Here is a 24074-nt window from a genome sequence, read left to right as displayed (position 1 = left end):
GTCGGTCATGCGTAGTACTCTCCTGGTTCTTCGACCACCGCTAATCATAGGAGCGCTTTGGAGCGCCTCGTTCCTCCCATGTCCGGTAGCCAAGGGTATACGCGCCTAGCTCTGTTGCAGGCCTTGCAACCTCTTCCTGGCATGTGGACTCACACGAGAGGGAGACGGGAGAAAGGTGGCGAGTCCAGGGAGAGGAAAATGGAACAGAGAGCGAAACAACAGCAACCTCCATTTTAGTGCACATTTCAAATTTACAGTAAGCCAATACTGTAACAGGAAAGCTGTGGTGGGGGCGTGGTTAAATGAGTCACTGAGGTGGACAATATGGGCTTTGTAGTTTATGTCTTTTGTAGACCATGGTACCTACAGTACTATTCTGCAAAGAGCTTAGATATACCCATTTAGTGCAATAAATTAAATATTTTATTCTGCAACTGGTTTCCAAATAGGGTTTATCTTTCCCTAAATTCAGTGTTGTCTGACCTTGCTGGGGTACTTGCTAGGTAAAATATTTAAACTGTGATATCCTGACTAATGTGACATGCGTTATTAATATTGTGCTTTTGGTCCACAGTGCATGTTGACTTTGAAGTTCAGTGCTGCTTCAATCTTGAACCAGGTGTGGCGTGGATCGGGGCGTGGCCCCGCAGCGCCCCTCTCAGCCTAAACAGCGTAAGCTGAAACCGGACACCAGACAAGCGATTCAGGACCCGGGACAGCGCCGGAGTAAGAAGCCCAGCCGCAGGACCCTGGAGAGCGGCACGCTGGAAAATCACCAGCTCCCTGATTGCCAAGCTACACACCTGGAAGCACTAAGGAGACACAGCTGCCGCCACTCCAGGGAACTGGGCTGGGCACATAAAAGAGGGAGCCTAGCTCCCTTGGGGAGCGCCGTTAGTGAGTGCTGCGAAACACCACGTTCGCTCTGCTGACCTATATTCTCATTTTATTTCAGAATCTGGTTGAGACGCGGGAAGGTCACCATTCAAAAATTGAAAGAAGGACTTCTCTCTGCACCGTCACACCCAGTACGGTGCCACAGTGGTGGAGAATGCGGGCATAGGCACGGAGGAACAGCAGAAAAGCAACTAGCTACTCCGAGCTCAAGCTTTAATCTTGTTCTCGCAAGAAAAAAAAAAAAGAAAAAAAAAATCCTCCCCGTGGAGGATTTTCTCTTAATTGTGTTTTGTTTTGTAGTTGCGACATGGAGGACCTGTTGAAAGCGTTGGTGGAGGCTAACCTGGGGCAACAATATGCCGCCCAGGCTATGGCTGAACGGGTTGTCCGGCTCACCGACGCGGTCCAGGCTCACCCCTCGGCTACTGTACCGCTCCCGCTCACAAGGACGAAGGCAAAGAACGTCCTCACAAAAATGACGGAAGCCGACGACGTGGAGGCCTACCTCCACACCTTCGAGCGGGTGGCTGAGCGCGAGCTCTGGGATCCCCGGGAAATGGCCGACATCCTGGCCCCCTTTCTCACCAGCGAATCCCAGCAGGCCTACCAAGACCTGGACACCATGGAGGCCCGGGACTACGACAGACTGAAGAGGGAGATACTGGCCAGAGCCGGGGTGTCCTCCACGTCCGCCAGACAGCAGGTCGCCACCTGGGCCTACCAACCAGGGGGCAACGCACGCAGTCAGATGGCAGCACTGTGCAGGCTGGTCACGCATTAGCTCCAACCAGACCACCTAACGGTGGAGCAAATCCTCAACCGGGTTGCCATGGACCGGTTCCTCCGGGCCTTACCATACGAAACGAAGAAGTTGGCGGGACAGCATGCTCCACAGGGGCCGGAGGAGCTAGTGGAACTGGTGGAGCAAGTGGAAGCCACGCATGAGATGCTGAAGGTAGGGCAGACTGAACGCTTCCCCTTCCGGGCCCGAACAGGAGACGACCGGAAGCCGACACCACTAGACGCGGCCCAGGCCCGGGCCCCAGGCGACCATGGCGGACATGCGTGGACACCACACTTTTCCCACCAGTCTGGAAGAGGAGGGAGAACGCCCACCCTGCTACCCACCTCCGGAAAGATGCCATCTGACGTGTCCATGCCCACCGACCCGGCCCCCGCACCAGCTCGCCTGCCTTACGGAAGAACCTGCTTAGCGGCGGAGCAGTTAAACCCTCACCAGGCGACCTGTCCCCTCCACTGGCCTGTGATCGTCGGTGGCCAACCCTGGAAGGTCCTCCTTGACTCCGGAAGTACAGTCACTCTGGTCCAACCCCGGGTACTCCCCAGCAGTCAAGCCGCCTCCTCCGACCGAATTTCCCTCACCTGCGTACACGGAGACGTGCACCAGATCACGGCAGAGGGCCTAGAGGTGCAGAGCGACAGGGGCTGCTGGGCGGTCACGGCCGGGGTGGTGCCAGAACTTCCGGTCCCACTACTGCTCAGCCGGAACTACCCTGGCTTTGACGCCCTATACCAGGCTGCCAGAACAATCCATGGAGGGGGCAGAAAAACCCAAAGCAGGGGAACAGGGAGGCAGCGGTCCCGACAAACCAAACCCCAGATCCGGCCATCAGGGGAGCCCTATGACGCTTGGCTGGGGGAACGTGCTACAGCGGGCAAGGTGGCAGAAGCGGATGGGGAAGGTGAGCAATTACCATTTATAACAAGGTCTGATCTCTTTCCCCAGGCACAGCTTAAAGGACAGTTCGGCACCGCGCAGGTCCAGGATGACCGGTTGCGACACTGTTGGGGCCAGGTTCGAGTCCTCGAGGGGGTGAAGAGGGGAGAGGGGCCCCTGGAAGCGAATTACTTCTCGGTGCGGAAAGGGCTCCTGTATTACAACACCACGAGAAGAGGAGAAGTCCGGGAGCTGTTGGTGCTACCCAGCCAGTACGTAGCCACCGTCCTGCAGCTAGCCCACACCCACATCCTGGGAGCTCACCTGGGTGTACAGAAAACCTTAGAGCGGGTAGCAGACCGCTTCCACTGCCCAGGAATGCGCAGGGTGGTGGAGGACTACTGCCGCAGCTGTGAGGCGTGCCAACGCACCTCCCCGGTAAAGCCACCGCCGGCTCCTCTAATCCCTCTCCCCATAATAGAAACCCCGTTCGAGAGGATCGGCCTGGACTTAATCGGACCCCTGCCCAAGTCAGCCCGGGGACACAACTACATCCTGGTCATCCTGAACTATGGCACCTGCTACCCGGAAGCTGTGCCCCTCCATGTCACCACCTCCAAACTTTGTTTTTTGCGCGTAGTACGGGGTTTCCCCGGTTGTACTACGCATGTTAATGATAATAAAAAGCCCGACTGGGTTAATTTTTCTAAAACCTCCGCTCTGTGTGTTCTCTGTGCTGCCCACCTGCACCGTCACACCCAGTACGGTGCCACACAGGGAAAAAGATAATCTAAAAGAGAGAAAATATGGCATAAATTCTGTCTGTGATATCAGATACTGGGGTTATTTGTGTTGTGTGTGTGCTTTTTTTTTTTTTTTTTTTTTTTACAATCAGCATTACCACGTAAATGTGAGTTCAGCCTCAGAGCATCATTTGGGTATGGCAGACTAAAAAACAACACAAAGCTTAATAAAATGTTAAGCATTTGCAGTTCCTGTTCAAAATAATCACACTTTCATATGCTAGTTACCAGTTAAAGCTAATTTCCTAGCACGACGCACCAAGTAGGGCTGCTAACCGTTCCATAAAAACAGCCTACAGAATCGTCACATAATCAGAAAGTTAAAAACATGATCTGTATATGGGTCGGTGAGGGCCCGTATCCCCACTGTGAACAACAGGTACTACCAATACTTTGCCCTGCATGGCTTCTCCACAGCCAAACACAGATATGGCGCAAGGAATGTTTATAATCCAATATGCAAATCACAAATGGCCTCAGTTTCAGTATGGCAATGAGTGGGAGAAGCCTGTCTCTGAGTCTCAGTGTGGCAGTTAGTGGGAGGCGCCTGTCTCTGAGTGGCAGAAGTAAGAAGCCTGCAATAGTTATGAATTGGCTAACTAAATTGATTGTAGCTAGCTAGCTAGCTAAACGTAGCTAACATTGTATAAATTATGCACAGTAACGTTAGATCAATAACGTAGTTGATACGCTTTAGCTACGTTTTGAACTAACGTTATGATACCTGTTTCCAATGACTTCAGTGTTACATTGCCTGATCATTTTTTGTTGTGGTAACCTAGCAAGATGACCCAAATTATTAAGAGCCACAATGTTTTTCCAGCAATGCATGCTACACAAATAAATAACCTACAGTAATTGCATTGGCTACACATGCTGCCCACTACTAGCCCCAGTTTGTGTCTCTAATCATCGTTTTTAAGCAATATCATAGAAAGAGTGCACTTTTTACACAGGAATGTGCATGAAACCCAGAACAGTTATGGATTATGCAAGGAATGTATGATGCTCAGCAAGGTGCAATACTGTCAACAGTTATCTGTTTGTGTCACTTGTTTTTCTGGTAGTGTAACGTTATCACATTTGAGTTTGGCCAAGTAACGGTTCGTTTCTTCGACTGGTAACCTCAAATAATACTGGCTAGACATAGATTTAACTAGCTAGCTAATGTAATTTACTTGTTATTTAGTTTGCTTGTTATCAGAAATAGTTTAGAGTGGCCAGAACAAGGCACATGCGCAGTAACGTTTGTTTATGTTGTTACCATTGAAAGCGTCTACATGTAAAGCAGATGCTTCCATGTTGGTGTGGTTTCTGATTTATTCAAGCCATTAACATCCCAGCATGCAGTTTCATTCTTGGTATGAATGGCTCCAGGAGACCCAGAGATGTCGCTACAGATCTGTATTTAACTATGGTTTCACTCTAGATCCAAGATGCCAGGAACCACGTCAACCAAGCACTACAGCTACTTGTGAGCAGGGACAAGGCATACCACTTTAACACTGGAGCCCAAGTTAATGAGGTGTGTATTCACATGGGATCCCCCTTCTGTGCCGGCTGATTGGTGTTAAACATGTCCTCATCAGTAATGGATGGGGCAGTGAGCCAATTACTTTATTCAGCTCACTTTAAAGACATCCAAATAGTGTTGAAATGCCAGGCATATTCTTAAAAAGGGTAGAATGAGTGTCTGTCTCAGATTCAGTGCTTGGGCTGCAGCTGGCCTCAGTTGAATGGGAATCCTGGGAGCTGCCTTCAATTTAGCCTGTTCATAGTAGCATCTTGCTCAAAGCTGCAATTGTATTGATCTTATGCAAGAGTGTGTTGCTTAAATTAAACCACATGGTGCAATTATTTGCAGAATTTTTTTTAGTGAGATTTTGGTATTTTGAGGTGTGTCACAACAAAAGTAATAAGCAATGAATGAAATGTATTGCTGTCTCTTGGTGACTTCTGTCATTTAAACATTGAGCCGTTGTACCATTTGTTTTTATTTCTCCCAGGAACTAATGATTTCAATTAGCAAGTTCCAGTTGTATAATGTGAGATGGACGTTTGTAATCACCTTTCATCAGAAACCATGCAATAATTGTTCATGCGATTGTGAACAAGGTAGTTAATGAGTGTGTTCCTGAAGCAGCTGATGGATGTAGAAATGTTGAACTGGCTGCCAGCGGGCTAATGGTGAGCCTGTCACACACCCCTACTGAAAATCACAATGCCTGCCCCCCTTCCTAAAATCCCAGCCTCTCACAACTTTCTGCTGTTTCTCTTTGTCTCTTCCCCAGAAAATGTCCCCCATGCCAGGAGACATGATGGTGAACTTCTACATCAACCTCAGCAAGCTGTGCCTGACTGCATGTCCTCCTGCCAGACACCGCCAAGGCATCACCATGCCCGATTCCCACACTCCCAAACACCGCCAAGGCATCACCATGCACCATTCCCACACTCCGAAAGGTCCAAACGGTGGAATGTGTGGTTCCGTGGCCCAATGACACGCTGGTCTGAAGTACGTGAAGGTACTTTTTCACGTGGACTACAACTAGACATGAAAGTGTTTGGCATGTTTGAAAATCGAAGTGTTTAATGGGGTGTTGTAGACACAACAGATGAATAAATTGTGTCAGTTCAGAACATGGCTTGCTAACGTGGCGTTTGCAAGCAACATTAGCAAGTAGGCTATTTAAAAAGTTGGTAAACAGTAGAACCGCCACAGCAGTGAGCTATTGTCAGTTTTTCAGAAAATCAATAAATCTGCCATCATTAAATGCATATGGCTCCCCATTAGTGATTTGTGCTAAGTATACTGTATGTATTGAACATTGTGATATAATTAGGATATCAATATTACATTACAAGGGAATAAAGTTATAAACACCTACTTAATGAAATGTCCACGAGCGGCTTTGCAATGAGATGTTGTTTAATGCCGTCATTTGCTTGTGCTTTTAAAGAAGGTAGTCCAGTAAGCACAAGCCCGAATATAAAATGAATATAGACGTCTAAAAGGGATGGAAATATAGGTTGACATGATTTGGCATACACTACCGATCAAGTTTTAGAACACCTCCATTTTTTCAGTTTTTATTGAAATTTACACAGTTATCTCAATGTACTCTGAAACAAATAAACACAATGGACATAAAAAAAGAAATCATGGAATCGTTGTTTAACACAATTTATTCAAATTTTTTTGACTCATCAAAGTAGCTGAACACACTTGTGGCATTCGTTCTACAAAGGAAATCAAATATTGTTCGGAAAGATATTCTCAACACTGTCGTAGAAGTTCCCACAAATGTGTTGCACTTGTAGATTGCTTTTCTTTCACCCTTCTGTCCAGTTCAACCCAAACATGCTTGATGGGGTTTAATTCCAGAGACTGTGTTGGCTATTCCATATTTGAAGCCTACCGTCTTGTTCTTTTCTTCTAAGATAGTTCTGACATAGCCTAGAGGTATGTTCTGGGTCATTATCTTGCTGTAGGATGAACCCCTGACCAACTAGGTGTGACCCAGAGGGTATTGCATGGCACTGCAAAATGCTGTGGTAGCCCTTTTGGTTCAGGGTGCCAGTCACTCTGTGCAAGTCGCCAACTCTGGATCCAGCAAAAGAGCCCCAGACCATCATGCTTCCTCCTCCATGTTTGACAGTTGGTGTCACACACTGAGGAACCATCCTTTCACCTACTTGACGGTGTACAAAAACCCTGCGTGATGAACCAAAGATTTATTTAGTCATTTTAGCAATGGCTTTAGTACTGCCACTCGACCTGTCAAACCTGCAGCTCAAAGTTTTCTCCTCTTGTTGAAACTGAGACTTGCTTACTTCAACCACTGTTAAGCTGTGCTTGAGGCTGTTGTCCTGTGAGCCACCTATCATGGAAGCTGTTGACTCTCAGCCAGACCTCTTCCTGTCAGAGTTTCCTCCAGTTTGTAAGTGCCTTTCCATGGTGTAGGAAGCTGTATTCACTGACACCTTGGCTTTCTTTGAAATTTCTCTAAAGAAAGACCTACACTTTTAAGGGTTATAATGGTCTGTCTGTCTTCCTTTGTAAATTGCCTGTTTACTGTAAACAGTCTGTTCCAACACTGATTTTATGCAGACAGAGGGTTTGTAAGTAATCAACAAAAGTTTGGAAACCTGTAGGACTTGTTTGCATCAACTTTCAAGGCTTAATTTACTTCCATTGCTGCAGAAAAGCTGTAAGTTGTCAACTTGTTCCCTGAAAAAGGTCTTTTTTATAACTCTGAAATGTACATTATTTTTCAGTTTTTGGTAACCTAAACTTTTTTTAACCTCTGGCAGTTTACCACTTACCTTTGTACCATTTCATGTCATTCACTGGACTTTAACTGCTTAAATGTCAATAAAATGGGGGTGTTCTAAAACTTTTGACCAGTAGTGGAAAGGAGTAGTTTAGCTCAATTTAACCGCTATCAAGTCAAGTTTTATTTTCATATGGATGGCTCCTAGCCAGCAAGAAAACTTTCATTGAGCCAAATGTAGCCAGTGAACGGAACATGTAGGTATGACATAATACAGTGTATGTTTGGTGAAAGAGCAGCGAGATTAGGTTGAAATGTGACCTGCTAGGACATAGGCAGGCTATATCAGGGTGAAACATGAACGAATTTGAGGTAAATAGAGCCAATCTAGTGCGGTTATGTGAAAATATCAGTCAGCGTATTTACATCTCTTCAGACGTTTAAATAGCCTACACTGTGGAATGATAGAGACAGTTCCCACAAGGATTGTGCAGTTGCAAAATCAATAGTTTTAATGTAACAGGCATTTATAAAATATTAGTAAAGAAATAAGCTTGCATAAGATTCACCTGAGGCGGTATTCAATCCGAGCCTGAATGGTCCCAAAGGCAAGTGCTTTACCAACAAGCCACCGACAGAGTAGCTACACTGGGAGCATATTTTTGGGCATAAGACAACATTATAAACGTTATAAACACCTACTTAATTAAATGGCCATGACTGGTTTTGCAATAAGAAAACAATATTAATGCTCATGCTTTTAAAGGAAGCAGCCTTTAAAAGCTTTTTCAGCTCTGGGTCTATTCCATATGGCCTGGCTGTATCCGAGTCGGCTGGAAAACTTTCACATTGCTAGATTTGGTCCACACGGATCTAGAATTGTACAGTTGCAAAACAAATAGTTGAAAAGTAATAGACAATTATTAGTTAATAAATAAGCATTCATAAGAAATCAAAAATTTGTCCGAGCCTCAGGTGGGATTCGATCCTATGCCACAACAGTTAAGGCAACGACATTACCAGTGAGCCAGCAACAAAGTAACTGCACTAGCCCTGAATTTTTTTGGTCAAAAATATGTTTCGTTACAGCTAAGTTAATATGTTAGACGTCTTGTTTACGTTTTTTTAACGTAATTTATGTGTTTCTATATTTCGTTGTGGTCACTTTAAGAATCACAGGATGTCAGTAACAGGAAGTTATCTCATGTGACCAGTAATCAGGAAGTAAATGAGCATGAGCACGTTGTTTTATTGTATCTGAGCTATTCCAGCCACAGCTACAAACATCTTATGTCTTTGGTAGCATCGTGGGTATGTATTGATTGTTTTTATCGTTATCTACGATTGCAGATCATTATTTTGGGACAATGATACATTCTGTAAAGTTAGATGCTAGAATTCTACTGAGTTGCTATTGCTAATGACTACATTGTTCCTAGGTCATTGGAAGTTCATATAACAATAATTACAAATAAATAAATGAACAGGTAATTGATTACATGTAAAAAATATGATGCCATATACTACGTTTGAAGTGAAATATATAATAAATATATGCAACCTGTAACAGTACAAAACAAGGGGATTTAATTCATATTAAAGATTGAGTTGGTATATTTACATTGTGTATTTCTGTACATGTTAAAAGCAAGCATAGTGGATTATGTTTTTTGTAGCCTATGTTTCAGTTTTACCCTTCTTGCAACGTCAATAAACCTGTGGACAGGGGGCCAACTGTCTTCAGAGTCTTGATGTTAGGAAGGCATTTATCTGCCTGTCAACTTATATACAGCGCATATACTGAGGACAGCACAATATATATGTCTATTTTGCATGTATATGTAATGTTTTGATTGGCTAGTGTAGTTAAATGTCTGTTACGGCCGGCTCGCAGAGCCGCAACAACAAAGTCCAAAGCACAAAAAACAAGACAGAAACTGATCTAAAAACATAAACTCAGACATTTATTAATCTAAAACACAAACTAAAACAAACAAAAACCCAAAAAGTTCACAAAATAAGAGTCTTCACAAAAACCTACCAAACGCAAACCACACAAAAGATACCCCAAAGAAGATCTCCCCAGCCTCATACTGCAGGGCTTATATTAGGCCACAGGCAGGTGGAGGCAATCAAGCAATTAAGCAATTAGGTATTACCTCCACCTGCACTACCCAGGCAAGCAAAGGCTGGAGATGTAACAATGTCCAATGGGAAGACACCGTTTGCGGGCTTGGAGCATTGTGATGATGTATGTAGGCAGGAGAAAGAAGAAGGAGAAAATGCAAAATCCCAGTTTGTTTGCGGCTTTGTTATGTGGCTGTGTGAAGTTGTTTGTGAATTCTGTCTGTTGAAATGGGGTCAGAAGATACAGAAATTAATGTTTTAAGGGCTGAAAATGTGTGGTCATTGTGGTTATTTCTGTTGGAAACCCTGAAAAGTGCCAAACTCTCGGTACTGTATAGGTATGGGGCATGCCGCCCCGCAAAGGCATAACTTTCCCTGCCAAGGCATAACCTGGCAGGATGGCATACCTGCCATCCCAATTTCTGTGCACATTAAATGGTGCCCTGTGTGAATAACACCAGTTCCTGACAGCCAGCGAGCGAGCGAAATGGAGACGAAATCGCTTGTAAAACTGTCCTGATATGTAGCGACGCCTGTCATAGAGAGACTAGCCTGAACTAATCGAATTAACTAGGGGCGTAAACAACTCCTCGGGCGGTAAACAACGCTATTTTTGGACATTTTCCATTTGCGCTGCATGATGAGTGAGTAGCTAATCCTTCTCATTTCAAATAAATGGTTGCTAGCAACTACATAATTAATGCAAATAACATCCTATGTCTACAGCATTGTAGCATGTTAGCTGCTATCATGTCTCAAAACCACTATGCAAGACTACATATAGCAATGCTAACAGGTGCAAAGTAGCCTGCGGATCTCGACCAATAAAAAGTGTTTGGGGGCGGGACACGGCCACGAAAACTCACTCAACTAGAGACACACCAAACAAATATTTGAGGGGTGAACAACATCGCTGCTCAGTTCACTGTCGCTCGCGGCAGGTCAGGATAGTCTGATTGAAACAAATGCCTTTTAATCACTTTTTCCTTGCTCGCTTTATGTGAGGAACGGGTGTGACAGAGTGCTTCCCCTACAACGGTGATATCAACAAGGCAGTGATATCAGCAAGTCAGCCTGATATCAACAAGTCACCCTGATATCAACAAGGTGATGTTATTTTATTGTTTTCCTCTCAGAACATTTGTACATACATGCACACATGCCCACAGACCGACTGTGCTTTCATAAAAAATTTAAGCCATACTTTTATTTTGAAAGAATACACAAGGTACAATCATTGATTCCTTTTAACTTTTTTACCTACTTTATAGTGAAAAAGGTGTTAATTTTGTTATTTCAACAACACCCTTACAGGGTTCAAAAGTTTAAACCAAGAAAAATAAAATTTTCAGATGATATTCTAATTTCAAAAAGTAAAAGGAAAGTAAATTAGAATAAAATTTTAAAAAATGCAAAATATTTTAATAACAATAATCCCACATAGCAATTTTTGTTTCTGTGGTTGTGACATTCACAAAATGCTTCTCAAAATAAGTCTGATCTACTGCTCTCACTTCATATCAAAAACAGACATTTCTTCTTGGTCAGACAGCTTTTTCCCTGAGGAATTAGTCAGTGCATTAAAATTTTATTCATTTTATTTATTTATTTATTTATTTAAAAAAAAAGTTTTTCCCCACACAGATTAAAAACTTACAGAAAGTACAACTCAGAGGTTTTTTCATACATATTCATAAGACATTTTAAGTATAGCAGTTCCACCCTTGATATGGTCATTTCCGATGGCGTTGCAATACATAGTTCAAGGAGTGGGAATCAAAACTGGTGGTGAAATAGATTTTAACTGGTTCCATATGTTTGTTCTCTTATGTCTTCATATGCCAGGAGTTTGGCAAAGTTGAGTCAGGCCTCCTCTCCACTCCCTGCACCTTCTATGGCTCCATTGCTAAATTCTCAATGCCCACTTTTGTCCTATATGGCTGTGGGGGGGGGGGGGGGTGGCGGGGGGTGGCATGGGAGAGAGAAACACCAGTGTAAATGCACAGAACACCATGTGGACCAGGCTGCCATAGGGTAAAGAACAGAATTTTCCCCAGTACTGTATCATGCTTAAAAATCTTACGAACCATAGGTCCAACAGACTTGCAATTTTTCATATGGAATATTTACCCCTGCTTAAATTGAGATGCAAAAGGTTCTATGTCCAAATATGACCAAATCAGAGTCACTCAGTGTGCAGTATCAACAAATTGGCATTCATGACAAAATAACATACCAAATTCTTATTTTAGCAGCATGAATTGCACATTACCAGTCACCAATGGTAATTCATTGCATTTTGTTAAGCATACATGGTCAAAGATGGCTAAAAGAGGCAAAGTGATACCATTATTAGTGCATGGGTGCATGAATGATGCCAATTCTATAAAACTATGATGTTCTACCTCGCCCGTCCAACCTGTTCTGCTAGGGAACGGCAGAGTCACCAGCATGCCCGCTGTGCCTCAAAAGAGGAACCCTGGAGCGCATCCTCAACTGCTGTTTAAAAGCCCTGGGTGAGGGGCGCTACCGGTGGCACCACGAACAGGTCCTGAAGACCATCACAGACACCATCTGCAGCGGGATCAGCCAGTGTAAGCGCCTCCGCCCAGTGAAGAAGACTATCGCTTTCCTCAGGGCTGGGGAGAAGCCAACACCAGCTGCCAGGACCACCTCCGCTGGCCTGCTTGCAACAGCACAAGACTGGGAGCTGAAGGTTGACCTGGGGAGGCAACTCAAGTTCCCAGGAAATGTTGCTGTGACAAAGCTGAGGCCAGATATGGTGCTGCTCTCTGAGACTTCCAAGCAGGTTGTCCTCTTGGAACTCGCCGTTCCACGGGAGGACTGCATTGAAGAGGCCAACGAGAGGAAGAGGTATGCGGAGTTGGTGGAGCAGTGTGGCGTGCGAGGTGCAAGCCCATTGAGGTGGGACGCAGAGGTTTTGCTGGCCAGTCTCTCTGCAGGGCCTATAATATGCTAGGCATCATAGGGGCCAGCAAGCAAAGGGCCATAAACTTAGTCACCGAGGCGGCCAAAGTTGCCTCAAGGTGGCTGTGGATCAGGAGAGGTGATCCGTGGGTTCGGTAGTGCTGCCTGGACACAAGCTGAGACTTGATCAACCCCAGCTGGGTCGCCTGGGTGATGGTGTCTGCTTGTTGAAAGACCCGAAACACAGATGACTCCAGGTAACATCACTGATGATGTGTCCAAGTGCATTGCAAGATGTATTCTACAAAGTCCTCTCATCTTGATGCCCAGCAGACAAACAGTGAGAACATCCACAGGGCTTTGTGCAGATAAGTCCGTCACAGGCAAATTCAGTTTGACCATAAGTCTGATTTTGGGAAATATCATGCGATTCTCACGATCCTTTATTCTGACGCACATTCAATTTGGAACAAATAGGCTGCTTGGGTAGGCCACTAAGTCGCGATACAAGGTTGCTGAATATATTGTCCCAGGCCTACAGTTAGTTTATAGACGGCTGTTCATCTTCATTCCCTGAACTCTAACAGATGCTCAGCGGGGCCATATTCGCGGCTTGCACATATATTTACCTTTGAAATATGAAATAATAGAATCAACAATCATGACTGGGTGCTTGTTCTTCTTTTATCCATGCATTTCTGAGAAAGTGGAAAAGGAGGGAAGTTCATATCTTTATAAGAGCATTTTAAACACAGTGGCTTACCTTCTCTGCATCACAGCAGCAGCAACAGCAGCAGCGAATGAGGACCAGGAGAATGAGGAGCAGAACCATACCTTAAAGACACAAAGGGAGAGCTAAGCCTTCAGTGGTTAGGGCTGGAGGCACGCACTTAGGGATAGGGCTTAGTGTCAATCAAGATACTACATTTTGCTAATTGTTTTAGGGTTTTTTGGCTGCTAATAGTGTGACACCGATTCTAACATGAGTCACTCAACCAATAAGTATGCAACATTAGTATTTCTCTTTTTTAGTTTTACTTGTTTTCTAAAGATATGTGCATGTTTTTATATTTTTACTTACCAATGAAAATGAAAAAGATTGCAAAGGAGGCGATGTCCCAGTCAGACTGGAAGAAGTTTTTGGACTGCAGCCTTGTTAGGATGTCCTGCAGCTGGTTCTTTAGGTCTTCCTCAATGTTCTGCTGCGCCATGGCTGATACCTATTTCAGCACAAGTGCAAGCACAGCTGAAAACACGTCGTGCTGAATATTAAATAATGAGAGTTTTACTATCTGACCTTGAGTGTAGCTCATTATAGGACCATGCTTTTCTAAATTCAGGGATGTGTATTACTTACAAAAAAGATCTGACTTAAAAGGAGAATGAAACCTACTCCACATCTGGCACTGTGGTGTTATGAGCCTGGCAGGGCAGGTTAAAATAGAGCAGGCATATTCTGCCCTGAACACTGATCCTGCATCAGTTTCCCTTATTTAACATAGTGTTCAGGTAAGCAGATTCTGAATTGGCTGTCCGGGAAAAGTTGTGGTTCACTAATGTGCCTTCACTACTATAATGACACAAGCCCCATCTATAATTGTTTTATAAATTGAGTGTTTGTGCAGGGCCTACAGTAAACAAGCTAACTAGTTAAATATAAGAAGTTGTGCTGGAACTTTGATGATAGAATGCTGGTTGGTTGTATAACAGATAGCGTGATATGTCTATGCAATTTGAAAAAACGAATGTTTCTTTCGTAGGCTACATAGCCTACCTCCTGATTACAATAAGTCTACAGTAGGGTTATTTATAGGCTTTTTGGTGCTGCTCAAGCACCAGAAGCATGTGTTTTTTTAAAGAACAACACAGAGACTTGACTAATAAGCTTCTGACTGAAAACATTAAGTTTGCTTACTTTACTGTTCCATAGAATAGTGCGAATTGCGAACAGAATTGACCCTTACACTGTAGACAGTAGACTACCACTACGGATGGGCATTTTCATTTTTTTTTTGTGGTTGACGACTAACAAGAATTTCAGTCGATTAGTCGACTATTCGTGACGTCATCACCCCGCCCCTGTGACGTCATCACCCCCCCAACATAGACCATTAACCGCACGCAACTACCATGAAACAAAGTTACCAGTACATGAATATAGCTACAACAGGTGCTATTTAAAATTATTATTGTATTTTTCCAAATAGGCCAAGTGCTACAGTGACCAAACAAAAATAAGTCTTACCAGAGATGACAAAACGAAAATGGCTACCAGTACACATAACTACAATAGGTGCTATATGAAATAAATATTTTTATTTTTTCAAAATAGGCCAAACATGCTACAGTGACAAAACGAAAATAAGTCTTACCAGTAGGGGTGGGCGATATGACGATATTAGATTGTGAACGATTAAAATGTCTCCACAATCTGCCTTTCCAGAGAGATCGGGAATATCGGGCTACAGTGAAACTGCACATTCTATCAGTTGCACTGACAACACTCATACACAGCATCCAACGTTGTTTTCTCAGCCAAACCTAAAATCACACTATTCGCTAGTCCCTGTAGCGCCTCCCCTAACAGACACACCAATAAACCAATAATAGCAAACAGTACATAGCGCCTTGGATTTATTTTCCTCCCCCTTTTTTATTTGACAACATAGCGGCATGGCTGACACCACAGAGGAGTTGGTCCCTAAAAAAAACCTGACGTCTGTGATATGGGACTGGTTTGGGTTTTCCAAAACCGACACGGCACAAAACATCGTTATTTTCAAAGTTTGCAAAGAGAATGTTCGCACATTGGACGGCAACATGACAAACCTTTTTAATCACCTCAAGAGAAAGCACCCCAAATGGCATGGGGAATTGTTTTGGAATTGTTGAATGTTAGTACTTTGCAGAATTGCACTTGATTAAAATCTGGTACTTTGGCCCAAATGGTCTCTGTTATTCTTTTTCTTTTAGGTTTTGTTTCCTTGAAGGGAAATATTTTCTTGAATAGGGATATTAGTTTGATTGCACTGTTCATTAACTTGCAAAATAGTCTTAAAAACCAACATGAAAAAGAATCATGATCATATCGTGGATCGTGATCATGCCTGAAAAAAATTGTGATGATATTTTTGCCATAACGCCCATCCCTACACCAGAGATGGCAAAATGAAAATCAGTCCTACCAGATTACTTATTATAAAGGAAAACCAGCATGTCAATGTGTTCTGGGGATAGGCGTGTGGGCAGCCTGTTGACAACCTGTCCGTGATGGCTACACTCTTGGCAGCATTCAGATTAGTTAGCAACGTAGCTGCTTCCTCGTACTGGTTTTCAATTTGGCTGGTAATAGTCTTTTGTGATGGCACAGAGTATTCCGGTTCAACAAATTCAATTAACCTACGAAAGCCAGCTCCCTCCACGAAACTTAACGGTAGCATATCGCCAGAAACCATTGAAGCGACTAGCTGGGTGATTTGTTCTTTCCAGCTGTTATCACATTTGCGTTTAGCTCTAACAAAATCAGTCATACTTTTCTGTTGTTCGTCTACTTTGTCTTTGAGTTTAATACTTCGGTGCCGAAGTTGCAAATGACTCCGCATCACACTAGTAGAACCGTGGTAAGGCAGCTTCATCCCACACAACGTGCACTCTACTTTGTTCTCAACTTGGGTAAAATGATGCCACACTTCGCTCCGCCAAGCACTTTCTTCTATGTTACAGGTAGTTTCTGTCTCTCTGCTCCACCCACCTAGCTGTCCACTGCCGTTATAATGTGATGCGTGTGCTACACGTATTAGAGTCTGAGCGGAAACAAAATCATGAATAGTTTCTCGGTCGTGTAAAAAAAAAATCTATAATTATTGATATCAGCTAGTCGACGTCACTGCCCGAGTCAACTAATCGATTAGTCGAATAATCATACCCATCCCTAACTCCTACATGTGAAATAACTAAAAAAAAACATCAATTGAAAACATCTGGCAGTAGAACTAGTAATAGGCAAAACCTAACGTGGGGTAAAATGTAACAGACCATTTAGGTAGATGCATCGAGCTTGAACAATGCATTTCAGCTTAAACCATTACCATTTCTTTGTCTCCAACAACGGCGGGAGAGTTCAATAAATATTTCAGGAGATACTATATATTTTGGCTACAGTATTGTGTGTGTATGTCAAAGAATCCAAATGTATGTAATCATAAACAGTCTTTTAGTGACTAACAGATCACATAGTTTTTATATCGCTTACTAGCTAAACCAAACAGGGTTGCAAGCCTGTTGTCAGTCAAAAATTAATTAACCAATTGATTGGATTTTTTTCAACTCAGACTGGATCTTTGTACATTTGTGTAATGGTGTGTAATCATAGCAAAGGGATGTACATTTTTTTGTATTAAAAAATGATTAATCTATCTCAAGTAATATTTTCAGAACTGCCAAATATGAAAGTTGTTATTTCCCCACTCTCCACTAGCCTACTGCAAATTTATTTCTCAGACCCACATAGCCTACTTCTGTATTAATTTAATTGAAGTGACGACAAGTCGAGAAGGTCGTGTCTCGCTGTTGATGTGTCCCTTAGAATGTGGAGAATATACGCATCAAATTTTCAATGAGGGAACAGTTACCTCGGTCAATAATTCAATTCTTTCCGAGTCATGTATATTGGGACAATGACAATAATCCAATTAAATCTCATTTTTGGCCAAATCAAGCTATTAATATAGCTCAATTTCAACTGTGCATGTAAACGTACTGAGTGGCTCAGAATGAAGATACTCCGGTTTCCCCCCCCCCCCCAAAGACATGCAGGAAGGCTAATTAGAGACTCTAAATTGCCCATATGTATGAGTGTGCCCTGCGATAGATTGGAGGCCTGTCCAGGGTTTATTCCTGCCTCTTGCCCAATGCATGCTGGGATAGGCTCCAGCACCCCTCGCAACCCTGCTCAGGATAAGCGGGTATAAATAATGGATGGATGGGTGGATCTTATTCTGTAGGACTCAGAAACAAAATCGGCGCCTGGAGAGTAATTAGTTCAGTGTGAGCTAAAAAGTTCTGTTCAAAATGATTTAATTTGGCCAGGGTAAATTCGTAGTTTTGAATGGACTTCAGTGGGGAAATTAGCTTTTTGGCACCAGACGCTTACTAAAATGCAATACCTCGAGTAACTGTAATGTTTCTTATTTCAAAGAAATAAAAACATATACGGTTTGGAACTTCACACTAGCTACTTTATTGTACCTACAATAATGCCACATTCTCCCTGCCCCCACTCCCTAATACTTTCTGTATCTACATGTTATATACAGATATTATACTGCTACCCACTGGTAACACATAAGTAAATACTTGTCATAACACTAATCAATACAGTAACTACTGAGGTTTATGAGTTTCACCAAGAATAGAAATCCCTGGTCCCCTGGCAGCAAGCTCGTTTTCACTCAACAGCAGGCACGTGCACAGATAGACCTCAAGCCCCCCCTTGAGGTCTATCTGTGCACGTGCCCTTTTGCCCTCTCACTCGACGAGTGCCCTTTTGGTCGATGGTATTTATAATTTGTATTTAATATAAAATACAAATGATAAATACCACCAACCATAATATAATTATTATATATTATTAATAATTTTATTATATTAATTATATATATTATAATATATGCACAGGTCCGCAGTTTTAGCGTCATGCGTAAATCGCAACCCCTCAGCTGCAGTACAGGGCGCTGCTATTTTGTCTTGATCAACACAGTTGCCCACTTGTTATGGATACACGCTGCTGTACTGACATCCGTAGATAACAGGTAACAATACTGTGAATTTCCTACTATGTACTCTTTTGCAGTGTCATAAAACAAAATCACAGTTGAAACAACAGCACTGCTCAAAATAGAATAGACCGGTTTATATCGGATTTGCCAACTTTAGACTAGGTTAAGTTATCCTATAGGCTACTAGCCCACAAGCAAGCTAGTATAGCAAATTATGGTTAATGATAATTAATGAAAATAGCCCCTTTGTCAAGCAAGACAACTTACAAATAGGCAATGTTTTAAGCATGTCGCTAAGATGAGTGATGTTGTAAGTGTCCCCTTTTCTTTAGTAATGCCACGGACAGTAGTCCGTTTGTTTAGCTGGCTGTTTCAAATGGGTGGTAGTGGCACGCTGCTAATTTTAAAAATGCAACCAAAAAAATGCAGTAGCCTGCTTTTTCATGTTATAGATTACTCAGAACTTAAAAAGGGAAATAGGACACGAGAAGAAACACTGAAAAAGGATTGGTTAACATTTAATTGTTTTCCTTAGTAATGTTTACTTAATTGCTGTTAAAACCAAACATATTTGCATGAATGAAAACCTTTATTGCCCCGAAGGGAATTTTGCTTGCACACAATGAGCGATACAATAAACATATAACAAAGTAACAATAACAGACAGTAATCATAAACAAGTCATACATTTCAACAGTGTTTCCACTATATTTCTGGGTTTACATTGGTTACTTCAGAGAAAAAATATGTTTATCTTTTCAGTTTACCATTAGGTCTGATATTTATTTATTAATGTTTATTTTAATGTTGCTATCTTTCATATTTTTTTATTATCTGCACTTTTCGGCCAAGTTTTCTAGCTCTAACTAGTCCTACAGTTTTTGCACTACATTCAAACTTTTTACACCAAAAATGACCAACTAGTTCCAGACATTATTGCTTGTATTTAGATTTTTTGAAATATTCAACTTTTTGTGAGCAATTTTTGTGGTCACTCCATAGGGGGTCACTCGTGGACCTTCAGTGTGACACACTTCCAGCGGCACAAGATTTTTAAGCACAGCTTTATCGCCTAACATTACTTTAGCTAACCCTAACATGTTAGCGTTTCGCCTACTTTAGCTAACATATCGCGTACGGATGCTATCCTGCACACGAGTAGGAGCTACGGACACACAGCTACAACCTGCGTACGGATGCTATCCTGCACATGTGAGTAAGAGCTAATGACACACAGGTATACCACCGATACAGATGTATGGACACACGGATGCTACAACCACCGATACAGATGTAGGACAACAAATAACATTACAGAGGTGAGGACATGCCATAGCTAGCTAGCTATATAGGTAGCCAAGTTTTACTCATGACACTTTTAGGATATGACTAATCCCTGGAACATAATCGCTACTTGCTGATCCCCGGCTGTATATGTAACACTACGGTACGCCGTGGGTCTTGGAAGGTTTCGTGCTTCTTCTGAGCTATGCGCCCTCACTGAAATGCATTGAGGCTTGAGGACAGTGCCAGTTGGAATTTGAAGCAAGCCCACACAATTCCTTCAGGAATTGTAACCTTTCTAGTTTTACTAAACTGTATGTGACATCTGTGTGAAATGCTGTTGTAGTGTTGTGGGGGATACTATCTGTAGAGCATGAACATGTCTGGATAACTTTATTGGGTCCAAAAATGAATGATGTATTACTTTAAGGAATTATGTTTCAGAAGACCCAAAACAGGGCCCATATTATGAAAATAGTGTGTGATTATGAATGCGGTGTCATGTGGCAATCTCAGGATGAAAATAGTGGGGATGGTGCGTGGGAGGTGGAGGGTGCCCTTTTTTTCCAATTGAGCCCCTGCCCCCCAAAATGTCTGTGCACGGCCCTGCTCAACAGTTGTGAACATGCGCAGTAGAGGCCGTTTCCCAATACTTCCTAGGCTTCATTGACTGGCCACTCCTAGGCTTGGGCCACACCGCTTACCTCACATGTGGGTGACGGCTACCTCGCTGAACTGCTGCAGCTCGCACGCATGTGTGTGTCCACACCGCCAGCGTTGCTGCTGCGGCGCTGCTACTGCCGGCCCTATCTTTCTACATTGAGTTTGCCTTTGATAATGGCCATCAATAATGGAATGTTTGATTTCATTTCATTATAAATTTAATTTATATTTAGTTTAGACAGAAAAAAGTTAAGAAGCGTGTGCTCAATTATTGAAGAAGGAGAAGGAGAAGGAGAAGAAGAAGAAGAAGAAGAAAAGAATGAATGAATGAATGAATGAATGAATATACAGCAATCCCTCTTCACTTGGCCTGGCTCGGTTTAAAAGCCATTTCCATGGGGGGAATAATAACATGCAATTGTTAAAATGTTTTTTTTTTTTTTTAATAATAATTTGATATTTTTTTCTTGTCTGTGACATATTCGGATATAGCCTAGACATATATATAGTGAAAGGTGTCGGTTACGTAATGTTGCTGGTATGATGATATGACTGATATGACTATCAACAGATCTTTTCACTGTCTATTTTTGTTGAGAACCGCGCCCATCGCGCGTGAAAAATAGGCTCCACGCCGAAACTCTAGATGACGCGTCGCAGCAGCAACGCTGGCGGTGTAGACACGCATGCATGCGAGCCGCAGCAGTTCGGCGAGGTAGCCGTCATGCACAGGCGAGGTAAGCGGTATGGACCAGGCGTTACCCTCTCCAGTTCCTATGTACGCTCTATGACGGCAAAAGCTCCAGGTTTGCCGTATGGAAAGGGGGAGACTATCATCCACACTGCATATTACGCGAGTTATTTTGATATAAAGAATTTCAAACACAAAATGTCTATCATGATTTGTGAATCGTGATGATTCTGCGTTTTAACCTCGATGCTGTAAACCGGCTAATTCTACAGCGCAGGTACAAGGAGTAGATACATTTTTTGTATCACAAAGCCGGAAGTATCTTGAGTTTCCCTAAGACCTAATTAAATAGATAAACATGTAATTTCACTTTAAATCACTTAAATAACTTTTTCTGTTGATGTTGATTTTCCTATCCAGTAAACATGTCCCTTCAAAATTACTAAGCTATATCAAAATATATTTTGTTTATTATGTATTTATTTTTTCGTTTGGGATTTGCCCAAGCAGTAAAAAATTCGAATGCGCAGTCTAACGCGCAAGAAGGAAGCGCAAGAAACCAGATAAATGGCTTGATTCGTGACTTAACATGTCCAAGGTTGTATAGTTCTACACATTACGCTTTTACGTATACCCAGGACACCTAAAAAGGGCAGTTATTTATTCTCGAAGTGAAGGAATTAAATCGATGTGTTCGGCTAAAACGGAGACAGAACATAAAGGCTATAAACCTACTTGTGCGAAGTGAACTAGCGTTAAGTTTTCTTAGTTTTCTTTTCTTTTTTAAACTCAAAGACAATGAGTTGTATTATCACAATTATTCTTGTTCTTCTTCTAATATTTTGGTTTCTTCTAATATTTTGGTTTCTCAGCTGATGTATATATAAAATAACTCAGATTTACTTACCTGAGACTGTTTCTATTTTTCTTTAAATGTTTTCCGGTAGCTCTAAGCAACACCTGACCTGGAGACACAAAAATGAGAGTGCATATGCAAATAAGGCACACACGTGTGTAGCCTGCTTGCTGCACTTGTACCATAGAGCGTAGCCTGCAAAGGGACTGGAAGGGAGGGGCCAGGCCAGGCCATAGAGCATACATAGGAACTGGAGAGGGAGGAGAGAGGGAGGGGCCAGGTGGTGAAGCCCAGGAAGTAAAAGGAAACAGCCTCTATTGTGCATAAGTAAGGGAAAAAGCGCTTGCTGCCCATTGAAATAATGTAGAAAGCCAAGGTAATTTAACAACCAAAGAAAACCTCATTGGTCCATTTTTTGTGATTATGAATTTTATTATGTACAGCAGTGTCTGAAACCATGGTCATTTTGGTCCAGAAGTCTTGGGAAAATATTTATAAAAAAGTGTATATTTTATTACATAATGCATTTTTTCAATCTGCTTTTCATATGAAATGTAATAGTCGTCAATCAAGTTTCAAAATACCACCCAGGACGTTTTATTCTTCCTTCAAAAGTTTGATATTCCATGTTCAATTTAATGGGAGCTCCAATGTTTTGCCTTCAACATGTGCAGTACAGGCTTACTTCCGGGACTTCACAGATTAGCTGAAGGCATGCTGGCCTCTCTAGTTAAATATGTATGTCTATGCTTGCTGCCTGGAGGTACAGAATAGTGTTAGCCAACCTAAGTTGTGAAGCCCTAGGACCAATATATGAAGGACTAGACACTGACCTGCCACAACCCATAATCCTTTGCGTTTTTTCCCCAGGAAGTATTCAACCATGGGAGCTGAACCAAGGGGCTGTCACGTGACATTACACAAGCTAACATACACAAATACCCCACACACACAAATTTGTATTCTGTTCATGTGTTTATTGTTTGTTGTACTCATGTTTTTGCAATATGTATATATACGTCATGCCAATAAAGCTTATTTTAATTTGAATCTTCAGATAAAGAGATCTGACTAATCGGCGCAATTTTACGACACAATGTAACACATAACGGCGCAACGTAACCCGGGAGGGAATAGGGGGGATGAAATTTGGAGGGGGGGATGAAATTTGGGCTGCATCCGAATAGTCAAAAAAAAATACGTCCTATGTCTTTTCCTAACCATTTTTACTTGACCTCGATGGAAAACGTCATGAGGTCAAGGAAAGATGTGAACGAGAATTCATAAGGACTTAAGGAAAAGACAACCGCGGTGCTAAGAGAATCCGACTGCACTTACACTAGGCTACGTAATTATGTGATGGCGGATGTTATTAACATGAGTCTGCTGTGGTGAAACTACAATGTTACGAAGATGGACTACTAAAAGCGCATCTTAGATACTTCACCCCGCGCATTCTTACCGTGTTGTTTCATGGAGGCTATATAAATTTGGAGAACCCGGTGAAAAATATTTCTTCATTACCAAGGTTGGAATTGAAATAAAAAAAGGAATATAGGCTACCAGTCACAAAAGTGAAATGAAATGGTTGTCACATTGAGAATGGTTGCTCACGCTCACTGTCCTGTCCACTCATATTTATCGACATGAATCCCAATTAGTATGATGTATGAAAATAATTAATTAATGCAAGATAGGCATAGCATGTGAGGCCTACAAATCTACTACTGTACATATCATCATTCATAAGTTTCAAACATGAATTAAAAACATAATCTGGCTAAAAACGGATCATTTCCCTTTTTCTTGAAAGACAGACTTCTGTGTTATGGTTAATATGCTGATTATGATCTGATTATAAGCCCATGCATATAATAGCTTAAGAACCACCACACAACTCAGTCATGTTGATCGTTTGTTTTCATGAACGGCCGAATGGTGCATCGCTTCAAATGTTGCTGCCGTAAGGAATTGAGGGACGGAATTATCTCCTTTCCTTTCGTAAAGGACGGTCCAGTGTGCCCTATGCTAAAGGAGATAAGAAAGGAAGCACTGAAGCACCTTTCCTTAGCATTTAGAGAATTCGACCAGCTCTT

At 42.4% G+C, this 24074-nt stretch overlaps 2 protein-coding genes across 2 annotated transcripts; one reads left to right on the top strand and one right to left on the bottom strand.

Moving 5' to 3' along the window:
* Window positions 1-1726: 1726 nt before the first annotated feature.
* LOC135243909 (uncharacterized) lies at window positions 1727-11391 on the top strand. The gene is made up of 2 exons (XM_064316046.1): window positions 1727-4903; window positions 5670-11391. Exon 1 carries the CDS (start codon window positions 1727-1729, stop codon window positions 3362-3364), a length of 1638 nt encoding a protein of 545 aa, XP_064172116.1. The 3' UTR covers window positions 3365-4903; window positions 5670-11391.
* smim22 (small integral membrane protein 22) lies at window positions 10955-22174 on the bottom strand. The gene is made up of 4 exons (XM_064316055.1): window positions 22030-22174; window positions 13789-13927; window positions 13471-13541; window positions 10955-11719 (listed from the first exon to the last, which is right to left on the bottom strand). The coding sequence occupies exons 2-4, from the start codon at window positions 13916-13918 to the stop codon at window positions 11672-11674; spliced, it is 249 nt and encodes an 82-aa protein (XP_064172125.1). The 5' UTR covers window positions 13919-13927; window positions 22030-22174; the 3' UTR covers window positions 10955-11671.
* Between the last annotated feature and the right edge of the window lie 1900 nt (window positions 22175-24074).

Source organism: Anguilla rostrata, chromosome 17 (assembly GCF_018555375.3).
Source record: "Anguilla rostrata isolate EN2019 chromosome 17, ASM1855537v3, whole genome shotgun sequence".
In the NCBI taxonomy this organism is placed as follows: Eukaryota; Metazoa; Chordata; class Actinopteri; order Anguilliformes; family Anguillidae; genus Anguilla; species Anguilla rostrata.
Note: the sequence above shows the minus strand (reverse complement) of the source record. Positions and strands in the feature narration are given on the sequence as shown.

Excerpts from the sequence above, each read along its gene's own strand:
- LOC135243909 (XM_064316046.1), top strand. The coding sequence starts at position 1,727 with ATGGACCGGTTCCTCCGGGCCTTACCATACGAAACGAAGAAGTTGGCG.
- smim22 (XM_064316055.1), bottom strand. The coding sequence starts at position 13,918 with ATGGCGCAGCAGAACATTGAGGAAGACCTAAAGAACCAGCTGCAGGAC. Across the intron at positions 13,542-13,788 it reads AATCTTTTTCATTTTCATTG|GTATGGTTCTGCTCCTCATT; the intron begins GTAAGTAAAAAT and ends TGTGTCTTTAAG. Across the intron at positions 11,720-13,470 it reads GCTGCTGTGATGCAGAGAAG|CCATATAGGACAAAAGTGGG; the intron begins GTAAGCCACTGT and ends CCCCCCCCACAG.